The sequence below is a fragment of the Bombus pascuorum genome, chromosome 5 (genome assembly GCF_905332965.1).
Source record: "Bombus pascuorum chromosome 5, iyBomPasc1.1, whole genome shotgun sequence".
Classification (NCBI taxonomy): Eukaryota; Metazoa; Arthropoda; class Insecta; order Hymenoptera; family Apidae; genus Bombus; species Bombus pascuorum.
In genome coordinates, this window is record NC_083492.1 from 16,083,526 (window position 1) to 16,108,442 (window position 24,917).

The 24,917-nt window shown below is 37.0% G+C and overlaps 1 protein-coding gene across 1 annotated transcript in view; it reads left to right on the forward strand.

The window, feature by feature from the left end:
* Window positions 1-8,084: 8,084 nt before the first annotated feature.
* LOC132906946 (uncharacterized) overlaps window positions 8,085-24,917 on the forward strand; it is a 29,038-nt gene continuing 12,205 nt past the window's right edge. The window contains exons 1-6 of the mRNA XM_060959625.1: window positions 8,085-8,379; window positions 9,041-9,709; window positions 11,698-11,801; window positions 14,021-14,197; window positions 14,644-14,826; window positions 15,376-15,558. Of these exons, the coding sequence (XP_060815608.1) occupies window positions 9,291-9,709; window positions 11,698-11,801; window positions 14,021-14,197; window positions 14,644-14,826; window positions 15,376-15,558 (1,066 nt within the window). The 5' untranslated portion in view covers window positions 8,085-8,379; window positions 9,041-9,290. The remainder of the gene's footprint in view (window positions 8,380-9,040; window positions 9,710-11,697; window positions 11,802-14,020; window positions 14,198-14,643; window positions 14,827-15,375; window positions 15,559-24,917) is intronic.

Consider the following 24,917-nt stretch of genomic DNA (forward strand, 5'->3'; position numbering starts at 1 on the left):
GAAAACACGATATATAATGCATTTTTTACAAACATTTTGTTTTGGCAAAAAGAAATGTAACGATAAAAAAAAAAAAGAAAGGGAATAAAATTCTCTTGGAACCAAAAATTTTTCCATTTTGCTTCAACCTTTACTTAAATTGGAATCAAAGCTACCTCAAAATTCAATTCGATTTCAATTGAAATTTAAATAGAAAGATCTGTCGCATATATTTTTATCTCAATTCGGATAGAAATATAAAATATTCCAAAGTCGTTTCGATTTCGATTTAGAATCAAATTAAAGATTATTCTAAAGCTATTTCAATCTCAATGAAATTTTACTGAACGATATTTCAAACCTCCCTTGATTTAATTCAAATCTATCTATATAAAAAGAATATTTCAAACATAACGTTAACCCACTTAGATTCTTTGAAAAGAATGCTATAATTTAGAACTTATCCGCGTCGAGCCAAGAATAAGAATTCTTTGCGAAACGGTAGGCATAAGATAAACAAGAGTTGGCGGAATGTCAAAATATCACAACGCCCACCGAGAGTTCTTTTTTTTTTTTGACATACATAGTCGTAATACGTATCAGTGGATGTACCAAGCTGGTCGATTGCGGGGTTGGCTTACGCAACACGGTACCTAGGGTAGACATAATGCATAATCTCGTTAGGAATCTCCAAGGGGGTTGCTGTCTAAGCTTTGTCGTAAAGCTTAGCTAAATCACTCGATCGCGTTGTGGCACAAGATATTCCCTGAAAATACGTTGTTTACCTAGAACTGGTATGTTACGTTAATGGATAAAGTTAGGATCGATGACGATGTAGGGTGGCGGTTGTCGATACCGATGCAATTGGATGGCTGCTTGTTGTTGATTGCAAATAACACGTAAGGAAATTATTCCAACGGATATTACATTATCACTGAGATATATTGCTCGAAGAAAGTATATTTATTAAAACTAATATAAAACTACAGCGGAACACCGTTTATCTAAAGTCATCAGGAAACAAATAGTTGACATAACTGGAACTCGTACGTATCGCAGGGATGAAATTGTTCCACCAGCAACATATATATGTAATGATACGTAAGACGTATACAAGATGGAAGGAAACAATACGCGACGATTTTATCGGATCCGACTCGTTGTGTAACGATGTGGAAATAATCAGATTTCTAGGTCCCCTTTCTTTCCTTTATTTTCAGATAAAATATGTATTGATATTTCTGGAAGGTTTGTAGTGGTTTCGATAGTTAGCATTGCAATGGAAAAGAATTTATCACGAACGTGGCTCAAGGTAAACGATTCTTTTCTCAAAGGGGTTTGTCAATCCTCGTAAAATTCCATTAAATCGGTCAAGCACCTATACTATGGACCATAAAGAATATTTTTATCTCAAAGAATATTGCACTCAAAGCGGTGGATCAATGTTGAAAGCTGCTTTCAGGTTCGAGGCATCCTTAAGACATACAAAACGTAATTCCTTTCGTTTTGCTTGGAACTATCCTTTCTGCGGGTATTTTAGTGCATTTTACCCGACAGTACAAATTGCCTGAAGATCGTGACACACTTTACTATATCCATGGTTCTGCGTTTCGTAATGAATGTTCATAGCATATTGTGAGGTCGTAGGATTACAATGTACCGAGGGTCCTTGATGAGGTTCCAAAAATGAAATCGGATTGAAATACGCGGATTCTCAGCGAATGAAATTAAATCAGAGGAAATTTGAATAAGTTGATCAGGCATGCAAATCTTTCTTGTATCTCTGTACATCAGCAAGTTCACGGTGCGGTTCATTATCTATGATAATTCTTATCTTCTTTCATCAGTCAGGTGAAAAGATTTAGTGTTTTCCGATGGAATATTAATTTTATGTTAGTAGCAGTTGCTTTTTAAGTTAGGAATATATTTAAATAGCTTAAAGTTTCGCTGATCTACATTATAAATTGCAAAATAAAGAAAACTATAACTCACGTTACTTTTAAAAATTTATGAAAAATCCAATTCAGCAATTTGGTACCTAAAAGTCTCGTTTAACATTTTATTGAAACCTATTAATCCTGTAAGCAATTAGCAACTGTTTCTTTTTTTATGGTTCGATCCCCCATCATTACGGAAACGATATAGGTTTCGCTTCGATTACTATACCAACGCCATATAGTGTATCGCGTTAAAAACTGAAGGAATAAAATAGGTGAATTAAAGATCCAATTTTACTAAACTTCTCCAGAATTTGCGTATCAAACGAGCCGTGACTAGTCGCACATGTCGCTATATTTTAACAGTGCGTGCCCTAAGGGCTCTATGCCCTATTCAAGGGGTGGATCGGGGTGGAAAAGACCGCAGGGTTGCACGTGACTGCACGGCAGACCGGATACGATTTTTTTCGTTTCACTAGGAAATTGCCCAGGAGACCGTGTGTCTAATTCGCCACGTTAATGTAACGCGATGATTGTTGCGAACCGTATATGGAACTCGAGGTGAACACAGTAATAATATAAAAAGATATATATATATATTACATAACATAAGACGATGTATACAAGGTATAAAGGTATAAAATAATTCAAAGGTAAAAAGAATCATATTTTGATACCAATATCCGAGCATATTATGTTTCTTGATACAATCATTTAAATTAACTACGTAAATGAATATATTTTGGACTTTTAACAAGTAAATCACACATTCCGAGACGATCGTTTAAAAGATTTAAAATTCCATCGCAAATTTCAATATTCAATTTGAGATTTAAATATTATTACCAAATATAAATATTCTCAACCCAGAATTAGAATATTCATCTAAAATACTACAAAAAAGAAAGAAATCTCGCCAAATCTTCAATCCACTGAATCCTTCATATCTCAATCCTTACCTCTATTTACCACTCAACATCCAACCATATAGTCAGCCTCTACGAAATCATTTAACCTAATAAAACAAGCAGACTTCGGCATTCACCATCAGTAAAACCTTCAACAAATAAATCACACGTTACGAGGCTATCGCTTCCAGTTTAACACATTCCTGTCAAATCTAACGTTGGCCGTCTTCACGTGGCGGCAGATGCTCGATATACTCGCTTCCTGGTTTTCGTAGACGTCTAGAACCTCCTCCAGCTTGATTTACGAACAACAGGGGGGATCGATGACAACCGGTGTACATCCGTGGAAAAGAAGTTTCCTGGCACGGTGCAGATGCACGCTACGAGAACGCACGTGCCACGGACAATAGACCAATCGCATGCAGAAGAGACGCTCGACACTTATGCTCGCTTCTTCGACAATGGCAGCAAGGACACCCTACATGTTACCTGTGAGGTAAGACAGTCGAAGAGGTTCGTCTGGACGATGTTCAGATAACGGATGTTCCTCAGACAAAATGGACATTAGAGGGGCTGAAGATTGTATAATTTGAATTTGATGTATGAGAATTTGAAACTTGGATTTATTCAGGTTTCAGTTTAATATTGCATTGTAAAATAGAGTGTACCATGCTTTGTCGTTAAACTAGAATCACATGCAGAAATTTCTTGTACTATGAAAATAATTTCAACATTTAGAATGAATAATCTTTGGCGCTCATATTGTATGCATTACATAAAACATTTTAAGATCTCGTAAGCGTTATAATGAGACTGTCATGATTATACGATATACACGCTTGCAACAAATATTTTGTAATTTCTATACATATTTTTAGATTTAACAAGTTTGTGAAAAGCTCGTTACGCTTTCTTCGTATCGGGCAGTTCGTTTTACTGGGAAATATTTTTACTCTTCACCCTAGCGTTCTCTGTTTATTCTGGACTTTTGGGGAATTCGAATCTTCGCTTAATATAGCCATCACTTGTCGATATTCTCATAAATAAAAAGAACTTTCCTTGACTCGTTAATTCTGGAACTACCAAATTCATATTTCTTGTTTCTGTAATTCCTAGGACGATGCTAACGCTTTGGTAAAATTAACATTGCACTTTTATCGAAACAAGAGTAATTTTAATCTAAATTTAAGGAAGGACTGGTAAGAATTAGTAAGATAAAATCGAGATCGCAAGTGAATCTTTATTAACATCGATCAATTATATACGATCGTCGATACATATGGACCAGTTTACGACAAATGTTGCCCGTGGATTCGATGGAAAAATGGTGTCGAAGGACAATGGGGACAGCTGGATCACAGATCGATCTATGCAGTGGTTTAAGAATAGAAACGAGGGATTAAATGTGGGAATGGGACTGAGGAAAATGTGGAAATTGTGATTTTGGGATAAGCTCGATGCATTGTTGCTATTCTAACGCTGAATGCATTCTGCTCCAAGTATTGGGTGACGACCAGTGATTAGTCTGAACATGTGGTATAGTAGAACAAGCAGGACATTTGCGGATCAGCGTAATTTTCACATTACATACGATATGCATTATCAAAGAAGTTGAAGAAAACATGAAGACTACGAAGAAAATTTTGTAGATCTTTCTAAATAAATTTTATATTTCTCTACGACAGAAGAGTTAAAAAAAAAACATAGGATAAATAACAAAAACCTTTAATTAAATTAGGAAGCGTAAATTAAATTACGTTCCTATATATTTCTCTATATCTAACACCATAAGTTCTTCAACATGTAAAACACTCTCAACAATCTCCACTCTATAATTCTTCTTTGAAAATTCAATTTACATTCCCCAGTGTAATCCCAATCCAACAATTTCGCCCGCGAAAGGAAGAAGCAATCCAACACATGCGAAGAAACCCCTTACAGAGGAAAACAAAGAAATTCTTTGACATCCGAGGATCCCCCATCCGTTTCAAGGAATCGAAACAAGAGGAATTGTCGCGACGCGAATCGAAAGGAGCAGCTGTCGAAATCACAAACCGATATTCCATGGAAGAAAGCAAGCTAGAGATTAAAGGGGAGAATCTGAAGAAGGGAAAGCCACCCCGGTACACGGGCGTGCCCCTCACGCGGCCGAAAAACGTGCACGTGCTGTTATAGGGTGACCCCCTAGATCAGGGATCTCCAACCACTCGATGTTCGCGCAGAACTTTCCAATTAATTCACGTTTCCCTAATCAGGCAATTAAGACAAAGCAAACTCATCGATGAGCAAGTACAAAGTTTCTGTTCGCCTCCGTATTTACTTTCGTTGGGGGATGATTATATAAGGAGTATATTTAAGCAACAGTCTTTACTACAATAGGTTACATTAAGTTTTGAAAGTTGGAGATCGCTGTACAATCGAAGGGTAGACTGCTAAGGGTAGAAGTAGAGGGCGGGTTGTACGTGTGATTCGCAGTTTGCATTATTAATTTCGAATACTTTAATTTACTCCTTTGGTGAGTATTTGTAGACGTTGTTGTTATTATTATATTTACTGTCACAAACTAATATACTTTACTTTAAAAAAAAATTGGAAACTTTCCTAAGATTGCAAAATTCTCATATGAATTCTACGTAACACGTAATCTGCCCACTTTACTTAAAATAATTTGTTTTTATCTTTTAGTCATCTTCGTTTTTCTTTGATCATCATTATTTCATACTACTTTTATAAGATAGCTTAGAACCGTATTTAAAAGATTAGAGAAAACGCGGAAGATTTCAAATACTTCGACATATCTTAAAAATGAAAAATACTAGACAAGACGTCTTGTCCAAGGAATATAGTAACGATTCCAAACATTTGCTCTTAATATATAATATAATATATATAATACAACATATATGAGATATATTTATTTAAACAGCCTGATGATAAATTTGTATAAAATAATTCAACCTTCCACCAACGTTAAATCGCTTGAAACTTTCTGAATTCTCGTTAAGTTCTCCATCTTTAAACTTTTAATCATTTTCAACCCGACGGCACTTACTAACAGCTTCGAGTGGCAAACTGGCGGGGGACGCCGGCTTCCGGGGGTAGCATGGACGCCAGTGGCTCATAGGATTCGCAGTTTAGGCTGTCAATGTTAGAGAACGGACTGACAGTACACGCTGCTTCGTAGCACACGACGACGAATGGTCGACAGGAGCGGGCCTCTTCGGTGCGTGTGTTTCTTCAGTGTCGGGCACGACGCCAAACACCGCGTTCGTTTTATTCGTTTACACGCGGCCATCCAAGTTTTTTCCCTCGATCGACGACAAATCGAAAGCACGGCGGACTTCGATTATATCCATAGAAACACGAAAACATCTCGTTCATTATGATAAACACCATCAATTTACTTCAACTTTTTATTTCTTCCTTTTTTCTTCTCAACCAACCGTGTAATTTATGTGCAAAATTAAACTTGGTCTTGTACTGGATTTTTCTCATTGCAGAGGATAACTGAAGTATGAAAATAAAGAATGTGTGTAATGGAAAATACATGTGTAAAATGTAATATAGAAAATAAAATATTTCAAATAAACATATAAAATGTGGAAAATACGAAATAAGCGGAACTTGAAGAGTTCTAAGTGTCGTAGCGTTCGTTCGAACTTTTCACCTCTTTTTCGGACCCAGTTTTTACGTTCGGTAAGACGAGTCGTTTATCATCTGTGATCTTTGAGTGGAAAAAACGAACTGTGAGAGGAGTGTTCATGAATCAGATGCTGCTGCTTTATCTCTCGCGAATTTCGAGGATACGTAAGGTGATTTTTTGAATTTCTTTGGTGTGGCACGAAGTTATCATGTGGACTGCGAGGCAGAGATAGCGAAAGAGCGTACTGGGATTTTGATGAATGGCTCCAGCAGCTTTTCGCACTGATTTATCGCGACAAAACGTGCCGGCAAAGCTTTGGAAACTTCTTCTGCCTGTTGCAAAGCTAGATAGTATTGCGTAGTGAAAATTTATGCCATTCGAAGGAACTCCAATATCGGCGAAATGATTAGGATAAAAGGAAGGATGATTTAACATTATCAGAAACTATAATTCGCCATGTGGTTCATTGATATTAAAAGGGAAATTGTTGGCAATAGGTGAATGCAGAATGTATTTGTTTAAGATGGAAAGATTGCTGGTGATAGAGAAAAAGGAACAGCGAATGTTGGTCGACAGTGGCTGATAAATCGAAATTAGAAAAACGAGATCGATGCCAGTCTTTGATTGATCGATCTGCACCTTTGGACGATTGTTTATTGAAAAATTGTATGTAGGAAATTTTTTAAATATTAAACAAGTTGGTTGTGGTTCTATGAAAATCAATTGGCAAAAATAATTCGTTCAAAAAGAACTAAAAAAAAAAAAGAGAAAGAAAAAAGAAATTGGAGAATTGGATATTGTATTTTTAAGAGGAATTTATAAAATATATGAAAGCAAATTACTAATATATTTTCTTAAAAGAAATATATAAGAAACAAACAAAATATTTAACGAATAAAATACCTGTCGGTGTATTTTTGTAAAGCAACTCCCAAAGAATTTGAATAAATATCGTAAGTAAGATTTCTTTCGTTGACGTCAATATCTGACAGACTGATAATGCACATCGGAGTATAAAATCTAAGAATTTACCAAAGGAACTCCTGAATGTTTACGAACTACTTCGAAGAAGATTTAAGAGCTTAGAGTGATATCGAGTAATACCAATTCAAAAATAGTCGAACATTCGGTTCGGTCTTCCAGAACCATTCTAACATCATCAACACGTTCCCAAAATAAAACAGAAACAACGTCATTCACTTCGAAACTGACCAACAGCATAAATATAACAATCTTCAATTATCCAGATCTTCGCTATTCAAAATATTTCGCTGAATCACACAAACAGCTTTTCAAATACACAGAGTGCCATTTGAAGAATAGTCAAACTCCTCGAAAATCTCTTAATTGAGCAAAATTTTCTACTTCATCCCTAAATGACTAATTTCCATGTTAAAATTAAAAAGAACTTTTGCTCTAAACTAAAATTTTCTATCTCACTCCAAGGAGGAAATTTTCTATTTTACATTAATCAGACGAAAATTCTCCAAGAGAATTCTAAAATTTAAAGAAAGGAAGGAAAAAAATAATCGTAGAAAAATAGAAATATACTAAATATATAGCGATCGATCGATGTCAAACAAAACGTACAAGTGCTTATGACGAAATCGAACGCGTTTTCCCAATGTCCTTGGACGATGAGCATACAGCGTTGTGTAGAAACCTAGTACTTGGCCATGGCCGATTAATCGTGCACCAGGGTGTCTTCGTTGTGGAAACAAACCTGGAGATACCAAGAGGCGAGCACGGGGGCCGAAAATAAAAGAGAGCTACGATCTTCATCGAGAAATAATCGTACCTCTTCAGTCTTCCCAGACTTATTCGACTTACTGGCCGCATTCCCACGAGAATCCTTTGAAAATTTATCGGCTTCGATGAACAGGAGGCAGAATAACAGCTCTAGACGTTACTAGTAAGTTTCATTTGTAAATCAATTATACTTTCACGATAAGAGTAGTGAGGATTGTAGATAGAGCAATGTGTAGCTCATGAAGATTAACGTATAGCTTGTGGATAAGATTTAGAAGATTAGAAAAAACTTCTTTTTATGTGATACTGAATTGGACGTATTTGTACAGATGGTAGATACGAGTAGAGTAATTAATTTAACGTATCCAGGAACGAATTTATTAAAGTCGAATAAAGATCATTATCTCTCATTTTGTTGAAAAAAAGAAAAACAACGAGCAGAATATATACCACTTAAAAGTACATAGACATTAACTTGTTTATGACGGATAAAATTTGCTTTTAATAGTGAATTACGACTGATAAACGATCATTCTAGGGTTTTTTATTTGTAATTTTGTAACAAATTTACATTCTGTCGCAAACGACTACGAGAAAAGGTGTCATTTAAATCTGAAACAACCTGTACAGTGTCAAAAGAGGTTCATAGAATTTGCAAAGCGGAATAAGAATTTCTCAGGGTAAAAAAAACTACTTGCTACTATTTATCACTGTACCACTTCTATGTAACATTCCCTGGAGCCTCGTTCCACCAGAATTCAGCCTACATTCCGCCCTAAAGTTTCTTCCCACACCCTTCACACTTTGTTCTATGTTTCTCACAGGCTCGACGGAAAGAAAACAGAAAAGAGTGTCGTTGACCCGAGTCATAAAGTGGTCCTCGAGTGTCCGAGCGCGGTTTCAAGGAGCAAAAGAGCCGCTGGCTGGTCATATCAGAGGCAGAAACAAGAAACAGAAGGAAATTGGTCCACGTTATCGACGCACTTGATTCCTTCACCGTCTCGAGAAGGCTAATTTTAAGATCATCTCGAGAGTGAAGGAGGACTACTTCGACCTCTGTGATGATCAACGACCATGGCGCCAGGAGCAACGACCCTGACGAGTCTTCTGTTGCTGTTGATGACGGTGACGAGATGCTCATTGACGAAAAGTTTACTCGCGAGCACACAACCGCCATTTGCCAAGACTTTGACAGGCGTCAGGTTAGCGGGTGGTTACATGGAAGTAGTCCAGGAAGATTATTGCTCGCATGGTGCTGTTCGACTGACCTGCAGGTCTCTCAAGGCGTTCATCTTCGTCCTGGAAGCGGAGTATCTGTCGAATCTTACGCACGCTTGCGGATACGATGTGCAGAAGTTGATGGAGAAGAAAATGTACAGGACTCGAGATAGCAGTATGTCGTTGAAGAAGAAAGAGCTGAAGGGAAATTATATCGATGATATTGAGGATGAACAATTGAGGGTGGTAGATATTAGGCAGTCATTAAACAGGAGGTATGTCCAGTAGTTCGTTATGTGTAAATTAACTTTAACTCTGTATGTTTTTGTGATACCCTTATTTGCGTATTTACACATTTTTTTAATGGACGAAAGTATTCAAAAAGATCCAAAAGAATTCGTATTGTATCTTCGAACATTTTGATTTATGGCTATTTTTTTAGCTGTATCCATAAGAATATAAATTTGTTTTACACAACGTAGTTTAATTATGAGAAAATAAAGTAAACGAGTGAAGGTAGAGGAGAAATAAATTCCTGATTTCTCGGTATCAAAACTGATCGACGTAGCTCGAGATCGTGTATTCTGAAGTTTTGTGGGTTCACTACAAGCCACTGCTTTCGCTTTTCATCGCATTTCCATACAATATAACCGTCTCCGGTAATACGAGTCACCCACTAGGCATCCGCAAAGAAAGGAAGGCGCAAAGAATATTCGGTTTGGGTTAGGTTACTGGACTGTAAACCACAGAACTAGCAAGTCATTCCTGCCACGTAAATACAGAGTAGCTGTAGAAACAATTTTTCTCCAGGTAGAAGTATAAATTCAATTTATATGATTGAGAGAAGTAGGTATTTTCGTATGCATAGAGCCGCCAGAAGTAACAGCAGACTTAGACAGGTCTCCACTCTACTTTTGCAAGAAACAGTTTTTTTTCTTCCTCTGCCCCCTCTCTCTCTTTCTCACTCCTTGAAATTTTCTTCTTTGTAATCGTATGTGTCACGGGGGAAGCGTGTTTTCAAGGGTGGAACGAAATCTCGGCACGCAAAATTGCCGTTTGATGTGCGCCAGTAAAGCGTACGTGAAGTTTTAATTGCCTTTTGAGCGACGTTCGATGCCCGACGAAGGAGAAATCGTTTCCAGGAGAGTACATCGCGCGTCAGGAGCACAGCTCGATGAACTTTGTAAATAAGGGGTTGCAGCCACGAACTAGAGGGAGCATACTACCCTATCTTTCTCTTTAGGTTCGAGTTTCCGGCATCTTCTCATTCGCCAACTGATTTTGTCACTGCTTATTTCATTGCAGAAGTACCATTTCGAACGAATATGTAAACTTTTCAAATAATTTAAAGAACGTTCTTTTACAATTAGAGAAACTCCCACACTTAAAAAACGCTTGAATACACAGTCACAAATTTCTCTACTATTTTCATGAAAAATCTGTCAAGTATCGCACTACAAAACGTTTTACTTTAGAATGAAATATCATTCATTTCGAGTGAACGCGCTTCAAACTCATTTTGATATCGAAAACGTGACGATGAAAGAGTCGTGAGCCGAAAAGGTTAGCAACACCGAAAAATTCAAAGGGATTCCCCGCGTGGGTGGCGCATGAAACGTTATTTCCCTTTTATTTCCGGCAAAGGGGAACGAAGCGATAAAATCGACAAAAAGAGAGAGGGTAGATCACCTCCAAGGGTGAAAGGGGTGAGAATCGACCCTATGTCCATTGTTTCATGTAACCAGGCCGCTTTCGATCCCCTGCGCAACAATCATCTCGATCTGAAAACAATCGCGATTTCTCCTTTGTCCGGTCAAACGCAGGCTGCTCGCGCTTTTGACACCCGGTACACCCCCTAATGACCGACGTCGCTTATTTAATAGACGACACTGCACCGAGAAATCGATACAATCTGCGCTGCGCCGTTTGCAGTACGGATATTTATTGGCATGCGTGCTTGAAATTGCGAAATTGAACTTCCTGATCCGTTGATCCGCGATAGCATTTGATAAATTCTGTGCATTTCTCCGGATATTATTATAGCAAGAAAATACCACAAAAAGAAAAGAGAAATTTTAATATAAAATTTGAGATTTGAATATTTCTAAAGTTGAAATAAGGAATAAGAATTTGAGAATTTGAAAAAAATTTTAATTTTTAAATTTCAGATCTTGAATTCGTTATTCGAAGAATTTAGACATGAACGTATGTTTAAACGAAATATATCTTTTAACGAAAGGTGATTTTTCTTTTCATATTTTAGATGTTCCGGACAAAAACATTGTCGTTACAACCTCACCACCGACCAACCAGGTGCTGTTTACTGGAATCCTGCCACTTTGCAGTTGAAGTACGCGTGCATTCCTGGTAAGTACTTCCAAAAATTAAATTAACACATACATATGCATGTACAAAGTAATAATCCTTTCAAAGTAATATATAATATCTCCACGCTCTGAATAGCTCTATAGAACTTATCGCACTAGAAGCAGGAAGCACCTGCATTCCGGTTTCTGTTTCTCACGTGTATGTTACCTTCCTGCTCATAGAACATAGACAATCGATTGTCAGTCACGTTCAATCGATAACCTTCAATCTTGATAATCTAGAAAAATATACCATCTTTGGATCGAAGCTAAAGAATGAATGCTATGTCACGTACGATACGTTCATTTTATTGTATCTTTCAAAACCATTTGTTATCCACGAACTTCGTGAAAATTGATTTCTAAGTCATTTATAATAAGAAAATATTCTGCTTACCTGAGTAAAAGTTTCTCAATCTCCTCATTTTTGTATGATGTAATTTCTCACTAAAAATTACGTATGTAAACAAATTTTCCTTTTCTTCACATAAAATTTGTCAATAAATAAAATTCGTGCATTTGTGCTAAAATAAATTTCCCTTTCATTTCTTTTCAATGTCGCGTACCGTTTCCTATAATTTTCTAAAACATTCCAAGACTTATACAGAACACATGATGCATTCAATGCAATTCCAATTCGATTCAAAAGATTAAAATTTTCACCCAAAAGTTTCATAATAGCCAACAATCCGCTCGGAACATGACAACGTCTCATAATAAATGGCATGCGGCGCGCGACAAAAGGTAGAAATTCCTGAAGGACACGCTAATCCCCCGTTTCTATGCAACTGCGCGTACCCTGAGTTCGTAATATACGCGAAAAAGGATCATTGAGTATAGAACGAAGGTCCTTACATCCCTCGCGAATTACAATCGTTGAGCACCTTTTCAATCGTACCAGCTTTCTACTTCAACTTTATAACGATCCTTCCACGATTAGCTACAATAGTATTATATATATATAAAAGTATCAACAATTATTAAAAATGAAAAACTAGAATTTTTTATATCAGAATCAAATACGTAGTTTTGGAAATGTAGTGTTTAGTTATGGGGTAAATCAAATATTCTTTGCATTACTTATGTACTGTTGCGTATATCATAAAAATTACTGTGAACCATTTTATCCTACACTGCAACAAATTCTCCACTACTACTCTTTAATTTGTCCCTATAAAAACACAATACTATAAACAAGCTATAAACAAACTACTATAAATAAACTATTTTCAACCGTCAACGAATTGCTAATAACCTATTATAGCAGCTGGTGCAGATGTGGACGATCACTTGCAAGAGAAAAAGTTGAAAGATAAATAAGCTGCACATTGACTGTGTCACAAAAGAATCTATGGTTTCATGATCGAAAGGATAAAGTTACACGGTCGTGTTTCTGCGTCATAAATTACTCCTAACACATAAATAATAATATACGCGCTTCGTCTCCATTACTACACTAACACTACTACAGTACAACAGTAAATAAATTACTGCTTATAAAATCACAATTCACGGCAGAAATGCTCATTACAAAAACTAAACCCCATGTCAAAAATACATGTCACATAATTCACATCTTCAATGCGAAGACGTGAAACTTCTATGGTAGTTCGATAAAACAGCAATTTTACCCTTTCGAAAGAATAAAAGCTCGAAAAGAACGAAATTACGGGACAACGAGCACCTTCTTCACGATGGGAAAGGTGGGAAGGGCCAGGCCACCCCTTCGACGCCCTACAACCAGTATCAACCCCCTCCAGGTGTAGATATTCTCCGGTCGTTTCGCCCCTCCGTTGAAAAGTGGGGCAAGGACACCCTTGTTCAGACCAAACGTCGCATAATGGTGGCCAGAGTCACACTCAAAATCGACAAATGGACCGAAACGAATGCAGATGTTGATCCGCGTCCTTATGCCGATAAAAGTGTCGTCATTTCGTGTCTCTGTAACTAACAATGGTCCCAGAAGCTCGATGGTTGGTGGCTGGCAATTCAATTGAATCGAATCGAACGGGAGAAAGTAGGGTTTCCTCGTGTTAAAACTTTCCTTCCTCGTTCGTATATTAGGGAAACTTAATTTTCTTTTCGCCCTCGGTGAAATAACTAAGTCATAAAAAAGGAATATATATGGTTGTATACACATCAACAATATGTTGTTCAGTTTCTCTTTTCTTCTTTAGATATTTCATCTTAAATTTATACAATTTTTGGCGGTTGTTTCAGAGGCTGCCGTAAAGAAATATTGCAACGAGGAGCTGAAGGTGGTCCCTGGCGAGGGTGGTTTCATAAATTCACCGGGTTATCCGCTTTACTACCTCGGTGAAAATACGTGCGGCTGGACCTTCAGGTCGGCTCCTGGGCACAGGATAGTCCTGACGCTCCACGACCTGAATATCCGGGGTGAGTATCGATCCCAATGAGCTTCCCTCGCTACTCTTCTGACCCTCCGATTAACTCATATGGATCTTGTATGGAATTGATTACGAAATCACGAGCCCTGACGATATATTTTGCCAAGGGAAATGAACGAGTTTCGAGAACGCATTAGTATTTAATCGGCATTTAAGAAGATGAAAATACGTGCTTGAGATATAAGCTTTATATCTGTGAAATTTAATCTTTTAATCTTCTTTTCTGTCTTATTTGGGATTCGTGTGAAGAAACTAAATTTCAAATTTAGATTAGAAATTGAAACTGAAAGAAGAACTGTGAAAATGTTATTTCCGTTAAATTATTATGTATTATACTACACAAAGCTACTGCAATATTTTTTATAATATGAATAACAAAAACAGATAATTAGGATGATGAAAAACATGAGCAATAAAATGTTCTAACTGTTTCAGAGCCTGAATCGGATGGAAGTTGCGTAGACATTCTAAGGGTGCGAGAAAAAGGGAAAACGTTGTTCGAAAATTGCGGTACCGCGGCTGGCGTCAAGGTCGTCTCAAATTCGAATGTAGTCACCCTCGACCTTGTCGCAACGAAGAAGCTATACACAGCACGAGGATTCTTCTTGCAATATCAAGGTCGGTCTAACCTTATGAGCACAACGGTAATGCGCTTCTTTTATCTATTTTCTTTTTGCTTGAAATCGAACCTCTCTGAGAAGGATGGAACGCGATACGCATAAACGTTCACAATTACGCAAGGAATCTCTCATCCAGAAATAACGTTGACGAGTCTACTTGTTGACACGTGTCTGACTACTTTCGCGTCTTGCTTGACTGATATTTATTTTTCATTAAGTACTATATTTTAGTATGGTTTATATTATCATACATATTATCGAGATTCTAAATACAAAGTCCTCCGTTAAAATGTATTATTTACTGTCTAGAAATATTTACTTGCATCGTATAATTTTACGCTTATCCGTTGTCAATCACTATAGCAATCTTGTATAGAGTATAATTTCCATGTCTGCGTTCATCTACATAAATAATATAAATACAATAACAGTACGTGATTGAAATCATAAAACATAGTCGTCAAGATGTTAACGTACCAAATAATTATTATTTGACACGATGACTAGAGGCAGCAACTCTATAGATTGGTGATAATAAATGTTTTAGTGCTTGCCTGTCCAGATGTCTCAGCACCCAACGGAAGTTACGTATTAAATGGTACTTTGACTACGAGAACCTTTTTGTGTAAATTCGGCACCGTATTCCCTGACAGCAAAGAAAGAACAAGGATACTGGAGTGCAAGAACGGCAAGTGGAATGAGAATATCATCAACATGCCGAGTTGCATAGGTAACCGCGATTCCCTTCTTATCAACATATCTTTGCTTGCATGTAGCATACTCTTGACATAGGAAATCAATGCGATACATCTAGCTAACTATATGCAAATATTTTCTATATATTGCATAATTTAAGAGTTTAATATTATATGTGGTTTATGGAAATTGAATCATCTCCTAATAGCACATCTTAATTAATATCAGAATTTAATCAGGACGTTGATTTAAAAAGCCACTAAAGAATTATTTACAAATTTCTCATAATTATATATATATATATATATATATATATATATATATATATATATCGTGATGTCCTTGGAAAACGGGGCATGTAATGAGTCTTGCTGCAAATTGTCCATAGTTGTCTTATACCAGATGAATTTTATTTATGGGAATGTGTTACAAAAGTTAACAAATGATATCGATGATTAAGACGAATCTAAGACGATGAATTTAGGTTCGAAAACGAATACACGGTCAACGGGATGAAAAGCGTTCTCTGTACTAGTCGAACTCATCGAATTGCTCTACAGTCCAAGTGGAGCTGCTCTTATATACTCCTCTCCGTATTCCTCAGATCAATCAAATTTTTAAGGAGAGTTATTTAATTACTTTATACCTCTGTTAGGTACACGTCCCTCCCGTGACCGTGGCTACGTTCACTAACCCATTATGTCACTTCGAGCACAAGCCTACTGTTGCAAATCTCGGACAATCATAATGAACCCATAAACAGCTATTTCTCAGTTTTATGGTTTAAGTATGACTATAATAAAAAGTCTGGACTAAAGTATTGGGGACCAAATATTCCGAAAGAAAGGCTCCGGCGTCCCTTCATCTGCGACATATATATTACAACTAATTCCAGTAAATTATTAGTTAAAAGAAAAACAGTATATAGGATAAAATCGATAATAATTTTGTTCGTAATTTTCACAACAGTTTAAACTATGCAAACTGTGAACCAATTTCAACAAAAACTTTTATCACTGAAAAAATATCGAATCACCTTCCATTTACCAATATCCACTATTGATAAAACAATAAGTCGATTTAATGCCTTCGTAAAGAAAATATGAACAATTTATGGTGGTCATGGCGCTCGAATCGCTAGCTACGTCCCTTACGGGCCTCCCGGGAACCCATGGCTGCCCATTGCTTTCGAAAGGTGAAGCCTGTGGTGGGGGATATCGTGGTGAACGGCGGGGACATTGGAAGAGGGGTTGACGGTGCGCGGGAGACGGGGCGGGAAGAAAGAAAAAGACGGAGGGAAAGAATCTTAGGGCGGAGAAGTATTCGTGAAGGCACCATACATCGGTAGCGTCGCGCACGTAACGACGCCAGTCGTCTCGACGCCACGTGTCTCCTCGAAAAAATCGCTTTAAAACCAATTTCCTGTGCGAACAAACTCGATCGTATTTTTCGGCCGAATTATATTTTCGCTCAATTCATCGTCGCTCGATTGACCAGTGATATCGATCTGGAAACACTGATATTTGCGAAACGACAACGAAGAAGAGAGTAACACGTATTCAACCATTTCTACGTTATTTCAACACTAACAGGTAATTTTTTAGTAAAATTCAATAGAATAGATACCTTTTTATCGTGTTTTTTGTAACTTTGTTTAATATCGTATCTTGTGGAAATTATTTATCGTCTCCCGGAAACCGCGAGTTACGAGCGAAAAACATAAACCCAATGATAAAGCACACTCTGATATAATAAATCAATGTCCAAAGACCTATCCGTATTTCTTTGCTATCGTTTTTATTTTTCTATTTTCGTTTCTCGGAATTGACAGCAAACCAAAATTTCGCATTCGAGTGAATAAAAGATACTATATGTATACGCGGGTTCAGATCCATCTTCCGCTCGAACTTTCGTAGCCGTGCGGAAATGCGAATTAATTAACGGCACCCCAGGTCTTTCTTCGCGCTGCCAACCGGGTCTTTAAAACGTGATGCGTTCAGCGGATTATTAATTATTACCCTTATGTTCTCTCGCTGACGAGACACCTCCTTATTCTCGAGTAAACCTCTTCAAATTTACACTTCTGCTGACGTCGCCATAAATTTGAGAATCGTATTACACATGCTTGTAGAAATATAGAATTCTCTATTAAATAATTATATATGTTTATCCACTCTTCGGTCTTCGTTCTATAGATAAAATAACGAGTTGAAAATCACAGTGATGTATTTATATCAATTTATCTAAATTTAGTTAAAAATAAAGTTTGATTTTATACTAGTTTCCTAAATTTTCAGAATTTCAGATTAAAAATTCTAGATTTTCATTTTTACTAGACTAATTATCCAAATTATCTAAATCTCTAAATTTCTCGGATTTAAATATTTTATAACAGAGATAACTTTTTATAAAAACGGAAAAGGACTTCAATCTGCTCTAGCCTCTTATCATCAACACTAACGGTTATATAAACATGATATTTACCTTCTATCTGAAACTTTTCGTAATCGCGTGGTTGACTCACGCGTTATCGACCCGACACGACTTCCTCCCAAAAATCGACCGATCTCAGTGACGATACACTACCGTTAATTCGGCTGGTCACCACTGAATGAGAGCAAGTTCGCTGTTGAACAGCTGCAAGCTAAAAGAAAAGTTCTGCGTGGAAAAAAAGATTGTCTGAACCTTTCGGTAGCTTTTCACGGCTCTCGAACAAGGGGGATTGGAAAGAACGTGTCTGTCCAATGTTCTTTTGTGCGGCCCTCCATTCACGTCGATAATAACTTCGTCGGGCCCGGAAGGAGTTTCCTCCCGTGAGAATATCGAAAAATTTTCGCGCGCAGGCTTTTACTAACCGTAAGAAAATGCCCGCGAGATTATTACCTTTCTTATACGAGAAACTTGGAATTTAAAAGCAATAGAACGAGGCCAAGTGGCTTGTATACCGGAACGGTGATTGAATTTCCAAGGAGAAGATTGTTAGCAGTAGGATCGATCTTTTTTTTTGTTAGAACAGCAAAAGCATTTATGGAAGGCCATTAATGAGGTATTCTATAGATCGGAGAAAAGAAATGGGAGGATAATAGCTAAGTAGTTTAGTATCGCGTACGTTTGTATTTGAAACTCGCTCGAGGTGAGTTGCTGGGATAGAAATTAAAATGCCTACTGTTTTTTGTAGAATTTGGAGGAAAGCCTCGAATTGAAGGACGAAAGAACCTTCTAGTCGAAAGACAATGAATGTATTGTCTATAGATTTGCTTCTCCAGGTCATATGCTGATGAGTACGTTCTCTTTCCACTTTGGCAGTGAATTCCAGAAATCTATATTCTAACTCGAAGGTAGAATGGAAAGATATATTGATATTAATATTTCATTTACGAAATAATCGAGTATTTTAATTAGGTTCTAAAAATCAATTCAAATTATCGGTATATTCCCGCGCAAACAGTCAACGTGTCAATTTTCCGCCGCCTATATCGTTCCGGAACTTTCGAAATTTCCTCCGATACAGCTGTACGGATACACGTTCACATGTATCACATCTGCATACATTCCAAACGAATGCATAATTTAAGATATATGCAGTTTTGGTTAGTAGTGTGGTTACACGAACGTGAAACGTAAGTGTGGAAAAGGTGGCAGTTTGTACTCGTCGTACTGGTGGGGAAGAACGAAGAGTAGGGGAAGACAGCGATGAAAGTGGAAGGGGTGATCACCCCTATCGCCTCCCCACTACCTCTGTCTCCTTCCGCGCGGAGATAATTTTAGAGTCGACAAAATAAAACATTGGGTTGCACATGTTCACTCAGCAGCTGAGACTAAATTGAACTTCGAGAAGGCGAGTAGGAAAATCTATTAATTCAGTTTATGCAACTAGATCCTTAATTGTAAACAATGGCTTGTTTGGATTCCAAAATATTTGATGATTTAGAAAATAAAGAGAAAGATTATGCAATGAAAAATATCTCAGTTATTTTGTAATCAATATGTAATTATAAATATTTTTTATTTATAACTATTAATAGTAGTAAAGAGCATTACAAAATTAATAACAAATGGAAATATGATATTATGTTTTCAGGCGATCTAGAATTTGGAACAGACATTAACGTAATTAATATGGATGAGGCGTCAACTAACGCTTAATACCACGCTAGTATAATACATACAAATTATTTTCTACAGTTCGCGTTTCAAAGTTTAACCAGCTGACTTAACGAGCGTGCAACAAATTATAAATAGAATCTCATTTATATTTTCCGATATTTGCATTTTGCCAGAAGTGATCTAACAGCAAACTTACATAAATTCTAGAATAGACTTACAAACAAATAACTTAATAATCCAAAACAAAATCTTCTGAAAATCCAATAGAAATCTCCAATATAGAAATACCAAAAAAAATATATATGTATAAATAAAGGAATTATTGAACAGAAAAAAACCGCCAGGTTATGCAGCTCAACCATAAAAAAGAAGTAATATCGAAGGAACGTCATGCAATGGTCGTGATAGGAAAGGTGATCGAATTGAAAGAGGACAGCTTGTTTCATCCTGAACAGAATTCGCGTGGGTGGTGGTAGGAAAGGAATATCGTGGTGGGGATAACGGTTGCCCCTGTTTATTCCCCCACCAGGTTCACTAGTGTTTCTATCTCTATCTCTCTACCCTCACCACGATGAGGTTTCTCTGAAGTAGGGAAGGTTCGTGTCCAGTCGTCGTCGGAGTTTCTGATAGTAGAACCACGCGACTCTTGTCGTCTTATCGTCTCTTGCTTTTTATCAATGGAGAGCTCGTGTCACCGTCTTTCACGTTTACGTACGCACGCCTCGCGATTACGCTCAACGACGCACGCGCGATATCGTGAGGAGAAAAGAAACAGACGCTCTGGACGCCCGATTCCAAGGGAGATCAGCACGGAATCCTGCCCGTCGCGTTTCTGGTCGACGGAGAGTTTCTCGCGATTCGAAGGGAAGTCGATGGAATAAAACAAGCCGGTTCAAAGGCCCACGGTGTGTGTGTCACTCCGATTGGTTATATAGCTTCGTTCGAAGCCTAGCTTCGGTTTCTTCTATTCGACATATCGAATATATTGCATCTCGGATCGAACGCGCCAGGAAAAGAGAATTCACTTGAAGGGTTTGATGCACTATATAGGAAAAGAGGAGCGACGTGATCTTTGCTCTCTAATTTATCGGTGAAAGAGTATTCAAGTCCAGGTCAAGCGGAGGAAAGAAAAGGAACCGTTTGAGAAACTGAATCGCGACTTGTACGGTCTACTCAGCTAGTTTAGGCTGGCTTTACTCTGATGGAGTTGGACAGCCTGCCTCGACCGAGAAGAATATCGCGTATGGCACGAATTTAATCCGCTTCGATCTCTATCGCTCTTTTGACGCTCTCGTTTCGTTACCGAAAAGAGAAAAGAAAAGAAACCAGTTGCGGGGAAAGTCAAGTAATATTTTGATTGATACTGAAACGTTCCACCAAGCTTGGTATCGTTTCAGGAAATTGCCTGTACTTTCAATCAGCCCGTTTAAAAATCTATAAAAAATATTCGTAAAAATATTGTATCGAAACTAAATGCAAGTTATATTTACTAGAAAAATAAATATAAAGAGAAATTCAATGATTAAAAGGAGTTTTCAAGGGATTCTTAAATCATAGAAACAAAACTAATTAAAGATAAATCAGATTCCAATCGGAACCACGAACAATAATAATTTGCTCGAATCTAGTAATATATTTCACGGGAAGGTATTTTTGAGAGCGTATTTTTGAGAATGATCGTCAAGGAGAGCCAGAGAGTCTACCGAGAATAAATTAAGGCTAAACAGAGTTCAATCGGAAATCAGTCCTTGAATTTGATGCGTGGTACGAAAATAGTTTAAATAGGAGAAAGGCGTGCCTGCTAAAGAACGCGTTTATTTTTGAAGACGCCATAATTATGTCTCATACTTTCAGTTTCTGGAAAAACATTGGATATATTTACTTTGTTTGGTGCAAATTGAACATCGGAAATCTGATCCAGAATAACAACAGACAGGATTCGATCTAAATCTGTACTTTATGGAAGAATCCGTGACCAAGAGAAATTTAAAGGGAAAGATCAATAAAATAGGACAACTTTAATCAGACGATCTACCATAAAAACGACACACAAGTACACACATTAAAAGCAGGTATTGCAAATTTTCTTATGATGACACAGAATGCCTTCTGCTCGTGCACACTGTATGCTATATATACGTTACAAGGTTACGAGGAAAAAGAAACACGCTGCACAGTAAACGTAAAAAGACAACGTAAAAACACCGTGTATTATACATAACAGAGAGGAGAAGTTCATGCAACGGAATCGAAGGGAAACCTGCACCGTTGTGCACGATTCATCTCTCCTTTTTACTCCTCTTCTAATAACTGTCTCTCTCTTTTTCTCTGTAACCACGATCTTTCTCTTCCTTCGAATTTCCCGAGCAGACGAGCCAATTGACGCAACGTATTTATCGCGGAACAAGGTCGCTTTTTAACCACAGCAAACACATGTTTCGCGAAAATCGCACAAAATTTATCGTCGCGAAAAAAAGTAATTGCGCGAATATTACGAGTTAATTCCACGATTAAAATAGAAACGTTTTCTAACATCATTGTAGGAAATAGATAATTTTATAGAAGGAATTTAAAAGGAAAGTTGTTTTAAGAAATTGATTTTGATAGGAATTATTAGATTTTTAGGAAACAGAGTGTAAAAGAGTTCCAAAGAAAACTGAAGTTTTCTTGACGAGAAAAGAGTATGTATACGGTAGATGTATCCAAAAATGGTTCTCGTGTATACAAAGATTGACGAATGTGCATTCCAGGAAAGAGGGGATAGGCCATGTGGCGTCGTTAACTCAGGATCGTATATATCGTTCCTAATGCCCAGTACGAGTTACATATTTATAATTTTTTAGTCAATTATGTTATGTTATTTTATGATTGATTAATTTAAACAATGTGCTTGGATAAGCTTCTTTAAACATTTTTTTGATTGGATCTTAATTGATATTTTTAAGGCTCTATAAAAACATAATCAAATGCCTTTAACATTATCAGTTTCACTTTTTCTTTTTTGCAGTTATTAAAAACATATAGATTCCATTAGCGTAACTAATATTATCTTGTTTTAAACTCTAACTAAATCTGAAATATGATTATATACATCTGTTTTATTTTCATGATATACCTTTAATCACAATTATTTATGTAAAGTACATTTAAATACGTTAGAAACTGTTTGTTCTATCATTAAGACTATTACATAAATGTAATACCCCGATCAAACCATAGGATTGAAAAGCCATCAGAATTCCTGAATTTTGTAGGAGGTCGCGCATTTCATACACTCTAAAATGATTCTAAAATGGTGGGAGGTGTAGCGTCAGATGGTGCGGAGCTGAATACAAAGAAAAATCCGTCGGTTCACGAAGACAAGTGATAAATGATAACAAGTACAATTTTCTTCGTTTATTTTTTTTCCATTGTATATCCGCTTCTTTTTCTACTCGCAGCTCGATTCGGGGTCAAAGAGCATCGTAGTCGTGAACGAATGAAGGCATCGCACCGCACCGTCCCGTCACGCCACGCGTTTTTCGCTGATGATAAAACCGATGGAATAGCGGCGATCTTGCTCAGTTTGTCTCTACTACTCCGTGCGTCTTCTACAAGCCGCTTATCGGGGACTATGGCAAGAAACGATCGTGTCTTTCCTCCACGATTTACGTTGCTTTCCAACTTCTGGAAAACTAATCGTAAATAATAGCTAATCTCCGATACAAGCTTGGTATCTTAACTTAACTTCCATTAAAAATAATCGAGTAGTCGTGTTATAAAGAGAAGTGTTATAACCGGTGTTGTTACTCATTCGTATATAAGGAAAAGTATAAACTCAAGTAAATACACCGCCTCCTCGAAGTATGTAATTCATTCAATGGAGAAGTTGCATCTCGAATTATTTATCTTATTCGAGAAGTCTCGAGTGTCGCCGTTCGTGGCGCGGGCGGAATGAAACTTGGCCTTCTGAGCGACTAACTGTTCCGAAGGAATCGATCTTCGATATCGACTAGGTTCGTTGCTTACCTATGAATTTCCTGTTTACCCAGTTGACTTAAAATGACTTGATCGATTGGGAACACCGGAAGTCTTCCGTTTAGATTCCTTGAAACATTTGTAAATTCGTGATTTTACGTAGAGTGAACAGTAAAATAATCTAATGATAAACGGTAATTTACCGATTGTGATCGTGTTCTGAGTGTGATAGAAATAAAAATAATTTAATAGACACTTGTTTGACACGGCCCATCATTTTTTAAAAGCGATAGGAAACTGCGATATATATAATAGAGATAAATATATAATAGAAATAAATATATAGCGACAAGAAGGAAAAATAGGGGAAAAATATAGAGAAAGAGGGAGATCGTGAAACAAAAGACAGAGACAAGAGAGAGGAGAGGCTTTGGGGGAAAGACTCCAAGCCACAGTGATTTAAACACGAGCCCACTAATACTATAGTAGTACAGTTTGAAGAGTGAGCAGGAGCTATCCGTTTAACCAAAGTGTCGTACAGGAACGCGTTATGGTGGTGTCTAGCAGCTGACAGCGCGCAGCCATACACGAATTCGGGTATAAGAGAGGACTGACGAACGAGCTTCTTGCCGATTGCTTCACCATGATACGAATATTCGCAGACACCTTCAGGAATTTAATAAGTGAGTGTCCTGGAGATACTGTGCGTTAAATTTCATTCATAACTGCGACCATTCGTCGAAAGTAACGACATTGCTAACTTTTAATGTGTTAACCGGGAAAAAACGAGTTATCTGATTACTAGGATTTTTAATTTTTTGGATATAATAATAATTACTTTATTCATAGAAACTTTTCAGCGTATTATTGCATTTCTGTTTAAACTAAATTACGTCGTATGTATATTTAGAAGAAATCGATCTATCTGAAACTGATTTGTTTCTATTAACCTTAAATATCACAATTATAGGATTTTCTGGTTAAAGAATGATCCGGTTAATAGATTTATATCATATCTTCAAACGAACGATGACGAGATATCTAATTTTATTTTGTGATTTGTCAGTACCGTGCACAACGTTATTCATTAACAATTTAATTGAAAAATTTGTCTAACAACCGTATTGTTCGAATCAACTGAGATTCTCATTCTTTATCTGTTAGTTACATAACGGTTTATTTTTCCATTGATTGATTACTATCAATTATAGATATAATCAGGGATATATACAAATCATTCTTGCACTCATTTAGAATAATCTCCTTTTTAAGTAACGCGGGAAGACAAATTATTGGAACACCTTGAATCGAATAACTGGTTTTAACTTG